This window comes from Mauremys mutica, unplaced genomic scaffold (genome assembly GCF_020497125.1).
Source record: "Mauremys mutica isolate MM-2020 ecotype Southern unplaced genomic scaffold, ASM2049712v1 Super-Scaffold_100198, whole genome shotgun sequence".
NCBI classification, from domain to species: Eukaryota; Metazoa; Chordata; order Testudines; family Geoemydidae; genus Mauremys; species Mauremys mutica.
This window is the reverse complement of record NW_025423285.1, coordinates 516,745-533,375: the sequence shown is the minus strand read 5'-3', so window position 1 is coordinate 533,375 and position 16,631 is coordinate 516,745. Positions and strand designations below refer to the sequence as shown.

The following is a 16,631-nucleotide window of genomic DNA, read 5'->3' as shown; positions in this document are numbered from 1 at the left end:
CACAAGAGAAAACTAAGGTCTGGTCCACACTAAAGACATTTATTGGGATAACTATATTGCTTAGGGCTGTAAAAAATCCAGTTACACAGCCCTAATCCCCTTAGGTAGATAGCGCTACATGAGCGGGAGAGCTTCTCCTGCCAACATAGCCACCACCGCTTGCAAGGGTTGGACTAATCAAGTCCGATGGGAGAAATCTCTCCCATTGGCTTAGAGCATTTGTAATAGCAGTGCTACAGCAGTGCAGCTACATTGGTGCAGCTGTGCCAACATCAGCTTTATTGTGTAGCCACAGCGTCAGACACAAAACCATAGAATCAGGACTCAACATGCATGTATCCGGAAGTCTGAAATTGGAGCCTGACAAATTCGTTGCCTCATTGGTTACCATCATTTCTACAGCCTGAAAGTCCTTGTTACCCAATCAGGCAGCCAGTTTGGGATCCACAGGGAAGGACTGTCCTATGAAGCACTCTCTCTTTGCATCCAAACAGTGAAGGATGACTGTTCTCAATCTAACCCTGGCATCCTTTGGAAGTGTAATCAGTAAATTTACACTTCTTTGAAGTAGAATCCTTTACAAAACCACTTCAAATCTCAGCAGTGTTAATGAGGAATGGCTTCCTGAAACATGCCCAAGCTTTTCTTTAATTTGGTGGCACAGGTCCAGAGAAGGGACTGGATACAGGCGTGGAGCAGAATCTTCGTTAGTTACCAGAGCTGGAGATTCTATTAAAAATGGCTATTTTTCTGAAGATATTACATTTTCAACACTGGTTTAATTTTATACAGATCTTTAGCTCCTACAAAAGATAAATTTGACAAAAAACTCCACTTCTATTTCCTCAACATCTGAGTCATGAAGGGCAGCATTTCCCATGCCATAGGATTAGCTAGGAGAGATCTTCTGTAGGGCCTGAGTTACAAATGCTTTGGGAACCAAACACATGGGCATTTTGCCTAGTTCAAAATCACTTACCATGGAATTCTCTTCCCAGATCATCTGAGACAATATTGCCTTAAACAAATGAACTACACTGTGATTAGATGCACTTCCTTCAGTTAGTTGGGGTTCTGCTGTTGCTCACCATTTCTGAGTGGAGTTTTTAAATCACTGCTGTTTCCTTGTTAGCCTGTCCAGTAAATTAGAGAGTTCTCTCCTGTTGATAGAACTGCACTTCAACTTTCTCCATGTCATCATGGAGGGATGGGGAAAAAGCAAAGCTGAAATCATAAATGAGGACTTTAGCTAAGGGTCATTGTCTTAAATTCTCCAATACATCTGAGCTACATCCTATCAAACTGAACTAATATCCAATCGGGTGACCAAATAGCCTTCAGGAAAGATAGAAACCCACATCACATAGAGAGAATACATTACAAAGAAAGTGTCAAGTCAAATTCCAGAGCAGGTTACATCTGATTATTCAGAATCGGGACAAGAGATTCTCCCATCACATTCTCCTCTGATCCATTCAAACCTGCTTCACTCATCCCTGTCTACATAGTCAGTTATGTTAATTACAACATTTTTAGTATCCTAGCATTCCCATAATGAGGGAAAAACAGCCACCTTGTCAAAAGTGGCTTTACAATAGATGGAACCTGGGATTTAAACTCCAACAACACTGTATTTGGGATCCATTTGAATTCCCCTCCCAGGACTTTGGACACTTTCATCTTCAGTCATAGCGACTCTGATATAGGATTAAAGAAGTCAAAACATCATCTCCAAGCACAGACAATGCAGAATGCTTCATCACATGACACTTTGAGAAGTGGATGGATAGAACGTGATGAAGATAAACTCTACATGGCTCAGGCAAAAGGTAACAGTTCTGCAGTGATGGGGAAGGAGGGAATCTCTGAGTCACCCCATCTCCTTCCAGTGTCACAGAGGCTGAAATTACACTTTTTTTCCTGCCCCTGCTCCTCTTCATTTACATGTAATTTGAAAAATTCCCAATATATCTGCTCTTCAGCAAAACCCAGAGCAACGGGAGAACAACTGGCAATGATACAATCTGTATAGTAGGTGACTAACAATAACTTTGCAATAGGAGGAATGGTATAAATGTGACGCTCCCTGGTTCCTCATAGGAAGGGCACACTCCAATTACTTGTGGGACAATAGAAAGGACAAATAGGTCCATCTCAAAAGAGGGCGAACTGCAAAAGGCAAAAATGGGCCACTCATCTGGACAAGCTGAGGGATAACGGTGCTGCACACAGTTCAAAGAGCTTTAAAAGTTACTATGTGGGAATCAGGAAAAGTTTTAAAGAAAAGAAAGTCTTGATAGCCCTAGAGATTTTTACAATGTTGATCTCCCTTGCAGATTCTCTGATGGCTAACGTGGGCTGAGAGCCAAGAGAAGGTTTTCCCACACTCACAGCATTTATAAGGCCTCTCCCCTGTGTGGATTCTCTGATGGGTAATAAGGTTTGAGCTGCTATTGAAGGTTTTCCCACACTCACGGCATTCGTAGGGTCTTTCCCCTGTGTGGATCCTCTGATGTCTAGAAAGGGCTGATCTGCGATTGAAGGTTTTCCCACACACTGCATTCATGGGGCCTCTCCCCTGTGTGGATTCTCTGATGCCTAATAAGGTGTGAACTGCGATTGAAGGTGTTCCCACACTCACTGCAATCAAAGGGCCTCTCCCCTGTGTGGATTCTCTGATGTTCAGAAAGGGTTGAGCTGTTAGTGAAGCATTTTCCACACTCACTGCATTTGTAGGGTCTTTCCCCTGTGTGGATCCTCTGATGTCTAGAAAGGGCTGATCTGTGAGTGAAGCTTTTCCTACACTCACGGCATTCATAGGGCCACTCCCCTGTGTGGATTCTCCGATGAACAGAAAGAGCTGATCTGTGAGTGAAGTTTTTCCCACACTCACTGCATTCATAGGGCCTCTCTCCTCTGTGGATTGTTTGATGACTAATAAGGTGGGAGCTGCGATTGAAGGTTTTCCCACATTCACAGCATTCATAGGGAATCTCTCTTCTGTGAACTGTTTGATGCCTAATAAGGTTTGAGCTGCGATTGAAGGTTTTCCCACACTCACTGCATTTGTAGGGCCTCTCCCCTGTGTGGATTCTCTGATGCCTAATAAGGTGTGAACTGCGATTGAAGGTGTTCCCATACTCACTGCAATCAAAGGGCCTCTCCCCTGTGTGGATTCTCTGATGTTCAGAAAGGGTTGAGCTGTTAGTGAAGCATTTTCCACACTCACTGCATTTGTAGGGTCTTTCCCCTGTGTGGATCCTCTGATGTCTAGAAAGGGCTGATCTGTGAGTGAAGCTTTTCCTACACTCACGGCATTCATAGGGCCACTCCCCTGTGTGGATTCTCCGATGAACAGAAAGAGCTGATCTGTGAGTGAAGTTTTTCCCACACTCACTGCATTCATAGGGCCTCTCTCCTCTGTGGATTGTTTGATGACTAATAAGGTGGGAGCTGCGATTGAAGGTTTTCCCACATTCACAGCATTCATAGGGACTCTCTCTTCTGTGAACTGTTTGATGCCTAATAAGGTTTGAGCTGCGATTGAAGGTTTTCCCACACTCACTGCATTTGTAGGGCCTCTCCCCTGTGTGGATTCTCTGATGTACAGAAAGGGCTGAGCTGCAAGAGAAGGTTTTTCCACACCCACTGCATGTATTTTTTCTCTTTCGCCTGAGGATTTCCTGCTGTGTTGTGGTTTCCATGAGCACTTTCTGTGTTCCCCAAGAGGAAATACATTTATCCACTTTCTCCTCTGGCTGGTTTCCTTGCTCTCTTTCTGGTCTGTGCTGAATCTCACAGGATTTTCCCTGCTCATGACTCCTGGACACATTCCTTTTCGATCTTTGCGATAATTCTCTGTTTTTAGCCACTTGAGCAACATTTTCCTGCTGAGAATTCTGCTCCTCTTTCTCACCTACCGTTGCGTCACCTGCTGTGATAGAGACAAAAACCTCAAACAGGGATGGAAAGCGGAAGGCCAAACCAATACAAGTGCTGGAGAGAGGTCAAATAAAAACAAGAACTAAACTCCTCCAATCTCTTCCCCTAAACAGGAGAGAGGAGAGGATCAATTCGGCCCTCACATCACATCCAAATTCACAGGGGGAAGGGAGGAAGCTACTGCCTGGTGTCTGCTAGGGTTTACAGGAAGCCATGAGCTATATTTACCCTGAGGATACGACCCCTGCTAGGGACAGTAATGAACTGAGAAACCTTCCAAAGGCTTTGTAGGGCATCCCAGATGTTTCCTTCAGGCACTTCCAGATTCTGAGTTGCTTTAATGTTTCCTCACCTGTGCAGGGGGCTCTCAGGATCTCTCTTTCCTCTGAACCCTGGAGGTCTGGGACCCATGTCTCTTCCCTTTGTTCCAGCTGGGAGATTATATGAGGTTTGGAAAGTGGAAACCCTGCTCAGATGAAAGAAAACAAAGGAGTTCAGTTGATTTCATATGACTGTGTCATAAAAAACACTATTAATTTAACTTCAGTGCTTAGTGTGACCCAGTGTGCCTGGGGAAGTCCACACTGAAAATGGCAAGATCAGAGCAGGCTGAAAAAGGGAGAGCAGATGCTCCCAAAACTGGTGGTTAACACGGAAATTAAATTAACTGATCAGTCACCAACTGTGCTTCTGATCCCCCACACTGGTTATTGAGAAACTGAAAAAAAAGACATCAGTATTGGTGAGTTGCTGGCTTGAGAGGCTCTCTGGTACACATCCACATCATTCAGTCCTTTGTTCCACGGTTCAGTTTGTAGAGAAGTTGCTCCAGAGGTAGGAAGAGGGATTGAAGACAAAAATGGAGATGATGCAGCTGCCCTTTATATTCCTTTTGCCAAGTGGCTTGTACTTCCTGTGTCCCAAACACAAGCTTCACAGCACATGGCATGGAAAAGCCTTGGAGATCTCAGTACACAGGCATATCCATGCATGTCTTGCTGACTCAATAGGTGTCTCCCCTTGATCCTTTCAATGGGTTCATTGTACAGCTGATGACCCTGGATGGGCCATCAAACAGGCTGGGCAGCGCTGATGCCAATATCTCTGGAATACAGATATACCCTACATATCTATAACATATCTATAACTCACAATACAAAGATAGAAACAAGATTATCAAACTTGGAAAATCATAACATTTTCATTGACACCTTACATGGCATATCTAGCACGATTCATTGCAATTTCATCATCTCGGTATTTATAATAAAATAACAATAATATAAAGTGTCTCTCAATTCCATACAGTGTCACTTAATAAACCAGTGAATTCCCAGGACCGGTTCCCCAGGTGTTTGAAGATGCCGAACACCTTGCTTCTGAGGGACTGAAATACCCACATATATGTTGGGAACACACAGACAGACACTGTGCAAGTCTGTGCCCCTATGTTCACTCTTCTAGAAAATTATGATCAATTTTGTTCATAGTATGTGTCAGGGCTGAATCTCCACTCTGTCACTCCGAGTGCAGAAAGTGGGGGCCCGCCAGGATTCTAAAAATTAATTTGTGCAACTCTAGGCTTATATTAAACCCCCAAAGTTACAGCTTTTCTCTGACCTTGGCTTGGTAAATGCTGCCACCACCCAGATGCAAAAAAACCCCAAACCCTTGGACCCAGGAAGGAGCACTTGAGAATTCTTCCCTCTAGGGTACCCTCAAGCCCTTTCACCTCCCCTCCGGGAAAGAGCTGAGAAAGAAAACAAAGGAAATTAGCTGTGGCTACCAGCTAATCAAACAACATGCACAAACCTCTCAGGACACCAAAAATCCAACCCTGTTCTTAAAAGAGGTAAATTTTATTAAAATTGAAAAGGAAAAACAATAAATCTGGAACTTAGGCTTTTGCTAGATCTTAAAAGAAACAATTGTTGTAAGCACCCAAAATAGCTTTCTTGGGGGTTCAGCTTAAAGCTTAGAAGCAAAAAAAAAAGCATCTGGGATAGCACAGAGGAGCTCCAAAAGCCAAAATAAAAAATATAAACCTGATTGTGTTTGTCTAAACTTCCCTGTCCAAATCATTTCTTCTAGGGATGGAAGATGAATTTTCAAACCTGCTTCAAGCCACGCACAGCATTGCTACTCCGTGTTGCCTTCTCCGGAGAACAACAGACAAAGGGAAAGTTACTGTCCCATTTAAAAAAGTTCTAGCCTTTCCATTGGCTCTTTTGGTCAGGTGCCCACTCCTTTTCTTTTACCTGTGGGCTTGTTAACCCTTTACAGGTAAAGCAAGCAGAGAAGTCACACCAACAAGGATTTTACAGCAATCTGGCTGGCTGGATGTTTATAAAAGGGAGATCCCTCCCCTCCCCTTCATTTATCACTGTATGGCTTGTGAGGTATCATTTGAAAAGACATAATCTACTGAATATCCTCCTTAAAATGTGTAGCAACACTGTATGTAAAGTTATGAGATTTTACAGTATGATATTACTGAAAAAGTTGCAACCCTAACCCTAAGTTCCTCAGAGGCAGCAAGGCAAACAGCTGGTCAAATAGCCATTCTCCAGGAGGGGGAAGGTGTGAAGACATTTACATTCCATCGCAGGGACCACTTGAAGCTCATATCTATGACAGCCTATCACCATGATTCAGCTGAGAACTGGATTTGTTTCTAGTACAAAGGACTGAATTATAAAGAGATGTTAGGAAAATGCATGAGACTCTCTCTGGGTACGTCTATACTTACCGGCCGGGTCGACGGGTAGCGTTCGACTTCTCGGAGTTCGAACTATCGCGTCTAATCTAGACGCGATAGTTTGAACTCCGAACGCGCTCCCGTCAACTCCGGAACTCAACCACCGCAAACGGCGGTGGCGGAGTCAACGGGGGAGCCGCGGACTTCGATCCCACGGCGTCTGGACAGGTAAGAAGTTCGAACTAAGGTAGTTCGACTTCAGCTACGCTATTTGCGTAGCTGAAGTCGCATACCTTAGTTCGACCCTCCCCCCTCCAGTGTAGACCAGGCCTCTCTCTCCCCCTCCCGCTCCTTTCCTTCTGCTCATGACAACTCCTGAAGAACTAAATGTGGGCAGCAGGGGTAGGTTAGAGGGAGTCCTGGCTGAAAGGAAAGCCAGCCTGTCTCAGCAGATGGTGACAGAAACATTTGTTTTAAATCATTTTAGCTGGTTAACTTAGACGTTAGTTTGTGCTTTATCTTGCATTTCTTTCATAAACAATTCTGACTTTTATGCCTCATTACTTGTAGTCACTGAAAATCTTTTTTTTTCCCTTCAGTAGTTAACAATCTTGGTTTATTGTTTTATCTAACCAGTGTGGTTGGATTAAAGTGTGTTGGAAACTCCATTTGGAATAACAAGGCTGGTGCATATCATTTTCCATTGATGAAATAACAGATTTCATATGAGCTCCCATTGTTCAGTAGTGTGCTGGACAGGACAAGATGCACATTTCTGGGGGATGTCTGGGAGCAGAGAATTTTCTGGGGCTCTCCTGTGGGTTATTCGGGAGTTGCTGACTAGCAGCACTCAAAACTGTGTAGCTGGGAGCGAGTTACATGCTGGAGACTGTGTGTTACCTGCCCAGGAGTGGCTGCTCTCACAGTAGAGCAGTGTAAAAGGCACCCCAGCCTGGGGAACTGAGGGGACACAGCTGTTCAACGGTCCAGATTGTACTGTGCTTAATGTCACAGACACTCAATTTCAAAGTCTCCTAAAACACATAGAAAGTAAATCCATGTCCCAGAAATCGAAGTCTCCAGAGAGAGGGCAAGTCTCCCTGGCTCTGCTTCTTGCTGACAGACAGGTCCAGAGACAAAGAGAGAGTCCCGGGGAAGCTGGAAACATAAGCGTGGGGCTCAGTGGAGAAAAGGGACAGGAAGGGCAGGGATATTACTGAATGCAGGATCTCAGCATTACTAGATGTCAGGATAGCACATATTGCAGCCCACTGGACAACATAATCCCAAATATACATATAAAATGATGGGGTCTAAATTAGTTATTTCCATTGATTTATACAGTATAAGGGCAATAAGATATTCTCTGTATTATTGTCTATCCCTTTTAAAATAATTCCTAACCTCCTGTTTGCTTTTTTGACTTCTGCTGCACACTGCTGGATGTCTTCAGAGAACTATCCACAATGACAAAAAGATCTTTTTCCTGATCAGCTGTAGCTAAATTTGCCCCCGTCATATTGTATGTATAGTTGGGGTCATTTCTTCCAACGTGCATTACTTTACATTTATCCACATTAAATTTCATTTGCCATTTTGTTGCCCAATCACTTAGTTTTGTGAGATCTTTTTCAAGTTCTTCACAGTCTGCTTTGGTCTTAATGATCTTGAGCAGTTTAGTATCATCTGCAAACTTTGCCACCTCACTGATTACTCCTTTCTCCAGATCATTTATGAATAAGTTGAATAGGATTGGTCCTAGGACTGACCCTTGGGGAACACCACTAGTTACCCCTCTCCATTCTGAGAATTTACCATTTATTCCTACCCTTTGTTCCCTGTCTTTTAACTAGTTCTCAATCCATGAAAAGATCTTCCCTCTTATCCCATGATAACTTAATTTATGTAAGAGCCTTTGGTGAGAGACCTTGTCAAAGGCTTTCTGGAAATCTAAGTACACTATGTCCACTGGATCCCCCTTGTCCACGTTTGTTGACACCTTCAAAGAACTCTAACAGACTAGTAAGACATGATTTCCCTTTACAGAAACTATGTTGACTTTTGCCCAACAATTTTTGTTCTTCTATGTGCCTGACAATTTGATTCTTTACTATTGTTTCAACTAATTTGCCTGGCACAGACATTAGACTTACCGGTCTGTATTTGCCAGAATCGCCTCTAGAGCCCTTTTTAAATATTGGCGTTACATTAGCAATCTTCCAGTCACTGGGTACAGAAGCTGATTTAAAAGACAGGTTACAAACCATAGCTCATAGTTCCCCAATTTCACCTTTGAGTTCCTTCAGAACTCTTGGGTAAATACTATCTGGTTCTGGTGACTTGTTACAGTTAAGGTTATCAATTAGTTCCAAAACCTCCTCTAGTGACACTTCAATCTGTGGCAATTCCTCAGATTTGTCACCCACAAAAGGTTTGGGAATCTCCCTAACATCCTCAGCCATGAAGACTGAAGCAAAGAATGCATTTAGTTTCTCCGCAATGACTTTATCATCTTTAAGGGCTCCTTATGTATCTCAATCGTCCAGGGGCCCCACTGGTTGTTTAGCAAGCTTCCTGCTTTTGATGTAATTAAAAAACATTTTGTTATTACCTTCTGAGTTTTTGGCTAGCTGTTCCTCAAACTCCTTTTTGACTTTTCTTATTACATTTTTACACTTAATTTGGCAGTGCTTATGCTCCCTTCTATAGACACCTCACTAGGATTTGACATCCACTTTTTAAAAGATGCCTTTTTATCTCTCACTGCTTCTTTTACATGGTTAAGCCAAGCCACAGTGGCTCTTCTTAGTTCTTTTGCTGTGTTTTTAAATTTGGGGTATACATTTAAGTTGGGCCTCTAATATTGTGTCTTTGAAAAGTATCCATGCAGCTTGCAGGGATTTCACTCTAGTCACTGTACCTTTTAATTTCTGTTTAACTAGCCCCTCATTTTTGCATAGTTCCCCTTTCTGAAATTAAATGCCACAATGTTGAACTGTTCTTCCCACCACAGGAATGTTAAATGTTGTTATATTATGATCACTATTTCCAAGCGGTCCTGTTATGGTTACCTCTTGGACAAGATCCTGCACTCCACTCAGGACTAAATGGAGAGTTGCTTCTCCCCTTGCGGGTTCTTGTACCAGCTGCTCCAAGAAACAGTCATTTAAAGTATCGAGAAATTTTGTCTCTGCATTTTGTCCTGAGGTGACATGTACCCAGTCAATATGGGGATAATTGAAATCTCCCACTATTATGGAGTTCTTTATTTTGATAGCCTCTCTAATCTCCCTTCGCATTTCATCCTCACTATCACTGTCTTTGACAGGTGGTCGATAATAGATCTCTATTGTTATATTCTTATTAGAGCATGGAATTACTATCCATAGAGATTCTATGGAACATGCGGTTTCATTTAAGATTTTTACTTCATTTGAGTCTACATTTTCTTTAACATACAGTGCCACTCCCCTCCCCACCCCCCGAGTATGACCTGCTCTGACCTTCAGATATATTTTGTACTCTGGAATGATTGTGTCCCATTGATTATCCTCACTCCACCAGGTTTCTGTGATGCCTATTATGTCAATATCCTCTTTTAACACGAGGCACTCTAATTCACCCATCTTATTATTTACACTTCTAGCATTTGTGTACACGCACTTTAAAAACTTGTCACTGTTTATTTGTCTGCCCTTTTCTGATGTGTCAGATTCTTTTGTGTGTGAATGCTTCTCGTCTGATCTGGCCCCTACTTTATCCTCTTCCAGCCTCTCTTCCTGACTAAAACTAGAAAAATCTCTATCACTACACTCTCCTCTAAGAGAAGTCTCTGTCTGATCCACGTGCTTCTCTGCAGCCATTGGCTTTCCCCCCCATCTCTTAGTTTAAAAACTGCTCTGCAATCTTTTTAATGTTAATTGCCAGCAGTCTGGATCCACTTTGGTTTAGGTGGAGCCCATCCTTCCTGTATAGGCGCCCCCATCCCCAAAGTTTCCCCAGTTCCTAATAAATCTAAACCCCATCTCTCTACACCATCATCTCATCCACACATTGAGACTCCGAAGCTCTGCCTGCTTACCTGGCCCTGCACATGGAACTGGGAGCATTTCTGAGAATGCCACCATAGAGGTCCTGGATTTCAGTCTCTTTCCTAGCAGATTAAATTTGGCCTCCAGGACATCTCACCTACCCTTCCCTATGTCATTGGTATCTACATGTACCATGACCACTGGCTCCTCCCCAGCACTACACATAAATCTATCTAGATGCCTTGAGAAATCCGCAACCTACCCACCAGGCAGGCAAGTCACCATACGGTTCTCCCGGTCATCACAAACCCAGATATCCTTGTTTCTAATGATCGAATCTCCCATTACTAACAGCTGCCTTTTCTTAATGAGTGGAGTTCCCTCCCCCGGTGAGGTAACCTCAGTGCAAGAGGTTCTTCCAGATAGTGTTGGGGTGAGGGTCCCAACTATGAGAAGCTTTCCCTCTGCTCCCGTTGACTGCTCTCATTCCCTGGGCCCTTCATCCTCCTCAACAGTGCGGGGGGCTGTCTGACCGGAGTTGGGACAATTCTATAGTGTCCCGGAAAGCCTTATCAACATACTTCTCTGCCTCCCTTAGCTCCTCCAGTTCCAACACCCTGGCCTCCAAAGCCTCCACACGGTCTCTGAGGGCCAGGAGCTCCTTGCACCAAATGCCCACATACATACATAAGAACGGCCGTACCGGGTCAGATCCAAAGGTCCATCTAGCCCAGTATCCTGTCTACCGACAGTGGCCAATGCCAGATGCCTCAGAGGGAGTGAACCTAACAGGCAATGATCAAGTGATCTCTCTCCTGCCATCCATCTCCATCCTCTGACAGACAGAGGCTAGGGACACCATTCCTTACCCATCCTGGCTAATAGCCATTGATGGACTTAACCACCATGAATTTAACCAGTTCTCTTTTAAACGTTGTTATAGTCCTAGCCTTCACAAACTCCTCAGGTAAGGAGTTCCACAAGTTGGCTGTGCGCTGTGTGAAGAACTTCCTTTTATTTTCTTTAAACCTGCTGCCTATTAATTTCATCTGGTGACCCCTAGGAAGCTTCTGTTGATTATGCTGCACTTAAACCTCAGTTTTACTTGAGCAAACAGGAGATATTTGACATTGTGCAATACGGCTCCTGTGCTCTGTTCCCAAAGTGTTCTGCAGCAGGGGAGGGTCTCTGGTAGTGTGTGTATCACTGGCATATTGGGGTGATGCTGAAACTGGGCAGAGTAGAGGTGGCATTGTGGGGCTGGCGTAAACCTTCTCTCTCCATTTCCCCTTCCAAGAACCGAGGGGACAGTAACCCTTACCCAGTGAGGTCACATTCTCATAGTTCTCCTGCATGACATCCCAGTAGAGGGCTCTCTGAGTGGGGTCCAGCAGAGCCCACTCTTCACTGGTGAAATACACAGCCACCTCCTCGAAGGTCACCGGCCCCTGAAAGAGCAAGAGTCCAACACTCAATACCTGCTGCCCCATTCACAGCCCCACTATTTGTGGGGAGAGGAGCCCATCAAAGGGAAGCCCTGGGTGGATTGCAGTCAACAAAGTCCCACCCCACCCTGCTCAGAGCATCCAGGAAACATCAGAGTGAGGGGACAAAGCGAGAGCCCCATATCTCTCCCAGCAGATCCATCACACACCTACTAGCCACAGACTGACAGAGGAGAGGGAGCCCCTAGCAGGGACCAGGGAGAGCTCCCTGGTAGGAAGCCCAACACCCTCCTCATTGTGAGGAGCTGGATATGAAGGGAGGGGAATCTCCCCTAACCCTCACTGGTGGGTATCCCCTTCATATTTCACAGCAGCCACTGGTTAGTCGGGTCAGGCTCCAGCACTAAGAGTCTGGTCAGTTTTCCCAGCCCCATTCACGTGGGTTATTTTCTGCTCCACAAACTAGAGCATTTCCACCTCCGAACCTCCTGGGTCTGTTCCTAGAATCTAGGCCACTTATTAAACAACTCCCAGCAGGTCTGTCACACCCTGCCCTCCCTTTCTCCACCCTGTGCATTTCCTGCCCCGCTCCAACCTCCAAACCAGACTGTGCAAACCTTCCCATCTCCGCTGTATTTGCTGTCCCTCTTCCTCCTGTAGGAACCCACCAACCCCCCCTCAAAAAAATAATCCCTACCTGAGCTGGCTCCACTGCAGTCATTTCTCTTCCCTGTGTCATGGGAGGATGGGATGAGCTGGAGAAAAACAGGGACGTCATTCTGCAGCCCTGGCAGGGAGAGAAGGGCAGTTGTGGAGGTTTCAGAACAGGCTTTAGTTAATTTCACATCACGATTCCCCCAGGCCCCTTCCCTGCAGACAGACATCCTAGACTCTGCCATGCTGGGAACATGCTTGATCTCTTTATTAGAGTGTAGACCTGGCCCCTCCTGTCAGGCTAAGCCCACAGAGATATTTTTAACCTCCCTTCTGCCTCCCCTCACCCCGTAACAAAGTCTCTGAACACAAGGCTAGAAAAGAGCAGAACCCAAGGAGTCACTGTGGGGGATTCCCTCAGACACTGACCCCCCGGCAGTCACACCCCAGCAGGGGAAATGTGGAGTCAGGAACTGGCTTTTCCTCTGTCTGATCCTTTTCTTGTTCACTGGAAAGTGGTTCTGCCCAGGGATGCTGCAATACATGTGTCTGGGTGGACTAGAGAGCTGGAAATCTCTCCCCCCGTTCATTTCTCCCACTGCCCCTTTCAGTCTCTCCTTCCCCTGTCCTCTCTCCCTGCCCCTCTGGCTGGGACAGTCCCATTCCTGGGGGCTTTGCTCTCCCAGGGCTGGATTTTCTCCTGGCAACTACTAATGGGAGGAAAAATTGGCGGGGGGGGGGGAGCTGTTTGTGCCAGTCCCCAGCACTTTCCCTGAGGTCTTTCAGTAACCTGGAGTCTGTGGCTCAGAATTTGCATTAACAGGGCCCAGGGCTGCCCTAGGGGCTAGTACCAGCTGCAGAAAGTCATTACTTGGGCTGGGCAGAGAAAAAAGCTTTAATTAAGGTCACATCCCAGGACAGAATCCAGCTGGGGGAGCAGCAGCTGCTCAGCCTGGTCTCCCAGATCACAATGGAGGCTGCAGCGTCTGACCCAGGAAGCTGAACCCCAATATCCTGAGCAGAGAGGGACAGAGCCTTTGAGCAGCTTCCCTCCTTTAGCTCTCTGGGGAGAGCAGCTAATGAGAGCCCCTCCTCTCAGGGAGAATTGCTGATCTCATTTGCCCCACTGTCCATCTGGAGTCACTCTGGATTAAAAATGGTCTCAATGAAACCAGATTTCAGAAAGAAGGAGTCCAGAACGCTGTGGAAGAGACCATTGTGTGGCATTTCTAGCCCCCTTCCCACCTGCCTCACCCCCCAGATCCAGTATAAGGACTCGGGGCACAAATTTTCCCAATGGAACTGGAAGGTCCTGGAGTTTTCAAGATGTTTGATAAGTGGCTAGAAAGTTATCAGGGTGACTGGGCCTGGCTGGGGAATGCTGGGTAGTGCTTGGAGCCACAATTCTGGCACAAGCTGATCAGAGAGAAGGAGCATGGTTAGTAGCAGCCCCCAGATCCCGCAGCCAGAGTCCCACCAGATATTCCCTGGGACCCATCCCCCAAAATCCCTGAATAGGGACTCCAGATACCCCTCAGCACCCCACTGGCCAGAGAACCCCCACCAGACCATCACTGGCAGGCTGGGAATCCTAAAGGGTTCCCCCCACCAAGAGCCCTCAACAGCCAGGGACCACCCCCCCAGGGGACCCCTCACTGGGAATTCAGTCCCTCACTGCCTGCCCAGGATTCCCCTACTGCCTGCCTAGGACCCCACCTGCCCTCCAGCAGGACCTGCCAGGCCGTTTGCCTGGGACCCCCTGATGCTTTACAATGGGACCCCTCCCTCTGCTTGCCTGGCATCCCGACCTAGCGCCTGGCACTCCTCCACCCAGCTCTGTGCATTGGGCATGACTGAGCCCCTGGCACAGCACCAGGCTCCCTCTAACCCCCTGCCCTGCCTCCCCAAGAGACGCCCACCCTCACTGTTCTGCACCAACAAGTCCCCAGTGATACCCACCTCCAGGACCCACAGCCTCAGGGCTGGGCACATCAGAACCCCTCCCCTCCCAAACCTCCAGAACCCACCAATTTGATTAGGGTACCCCCTGCCCAGAGGCCTCCTCCTCCCACAATGCCCCTTCAGCTCCAGCTGCAATCTCCCCACACAGACACCCCACCCCCTAACCCAGCAACAGTTACCTCACTGTGTCTGCTAAGTGGATAGAAAGTTATCACTGCCCCCTGCTGGCCAGTCACACGGGCAGAGGGATCCCTGGGGGGTGCTGCCTCAACAGGAGAATGGAAGGGCAAGAAAGGTCCATGCCCTGTCACTAGCTACATCTTAGCACTGCGGGAAGCAACCCCTCCCAGAGGCCATTTGTCATGGGCTTTGGGACACTTCTGGACCCACGCTGCACTCAGAGTGACCTCCTCACCCAGTGCCAGCTGGAGAAAAGAAAAGGGTCCAACCAACTCTCCTGTTACCAGCTGGGAACCACTGACCCCCCAAACAGGGGGAGGCCTCTGGATTTGATGGGTATTAAATACGTTTAGAGAGGAAAGGGGGAAATCAGAAGGATTTTATATCAGTTGTTGATACGAAGTAAAATCTAAGTGTTTCACATCAATATTTGACAACCAAATAGAGAGAAAATGGGCAACATTTGCCAACATTTTATATCCATGTTCAGGAATCTGAGAAAAGGTGTAAATCTGAGATTTTCTTAGTATTTTATAATTAAAAGAGACAGGGAAAAATCTCAGGCCATAGTCATTTAGAAATAGACAATTAGAGAAAAAGTGGGGCTTAGGATAATTTTTAGATTTGCAGAGAATACATATCAGAAACTACACAGTTGATAACATGCAAGAGGGGAGAGGGATAGCTCAGTGGTTTGAGCACTGGCCTGCTAAACCTGGGGTTGTGAGTTCAATCCTTGAGGGGGCCATTTAGAAATCTGTGGTAAAAAGCTGTTGGAGGATTTAGCTGGGGATTGGTCCTGCTTTGAGCAGGGGGTTGGACTAGATATCTCCTGAGGTCCCTATGATTCTATGAACACCACCAAGATCTGAGGGGATTTTATATTACTGTTAAATAACTAGAGGGAAAAGCAGGACTGTTGGACTGGATTTTATATTACTATCCAATACATATACAGAAAGTGATGGCTCCCCCCACCATTCCCACGGGCAGCAGGGAGCCCTGTGAGGAGCTGCTTTAAGAGGGCAAAGGGGGGTGGGGGAGCTCGCAGGTCCCTGGAGGAGGGAAGGGGGCAGCAGTGGGGGATGGGCAGGTGGCTGGGGGATGTGTTGGGAGTTGGGGCAGTAACCCCCCCCCCCGGGCAGAGGACCGGCAGCTCACTCCCCCCCCCCCGGGAGAGAACCGGCATCTCACCCCCCCCCCCCCGCGCCAGGGGCAGCCACGTGCTGGGGACGGACTCAGGGCAACAATTTCCCACCCCGGACAAGGACAAATCACTGCAGGTAAAACGGGGGGGGGAACCCCCCATCGGAGAGATTTTAAATGGACATTGGAGACTCGTGGAGAGACCGGGGGGGGGGGGGACAGAGGAGCCGAGAGAGCGGATCACGGGGGGGGGGGCGAATCTCCCCGGATGTTACAGCCCGAGCGAGACCCCGAGAGAGAAACGGGGCAGAACCGGAGAGACTCTGTACCGGGGGCGAGAGGCGCCAACAGGGACAGGAGCCAATTCACTCCCCGCGTCCCACCGACCCTCCCCCCCCCCCGCAACTCCGGCTTCTCCCCCCGCACTGGGCCGGATCCTGCTGCAGCTCCCGGGGCCGAGGCGGCTCCGAGGCTTCTCCCAGGTTCCCCGGGGCAGAGTCACGTGCCCGCCCCCCCCCCGGGGTCTCTCACTCACCGGCTCACACGGAGGCGGCAGCAGCAGCAGCTTTATTC

General features: G+C 47.0%; 1 protein-coding gene across 1 annotated transcript in view; it reads right to left on the bottom strand.

Annotated features, from left to right (window-relative positions):
• Positions 1-2,831: 2,831 nt before the first annotated feature.
• LOC123359833 (zinc finger protein 154-like) overlaps positions 2,832-16,631 on the bottom strand; it is a gene marked incomplete at its 3' end in the record, with an annotated part of 252,228 nt that continues 238,428 nt past the window's right edge. The window contains exon 4 of the mRNA XM_045001148.1: positions 2,832-3,597. Within this exon, the coding sequence (XP_044857083.1) occupies positions 2,832-3,597 (766 nt within the window). The remainder of the gene's footprint in view (positions 3,598-16,631) is intronic.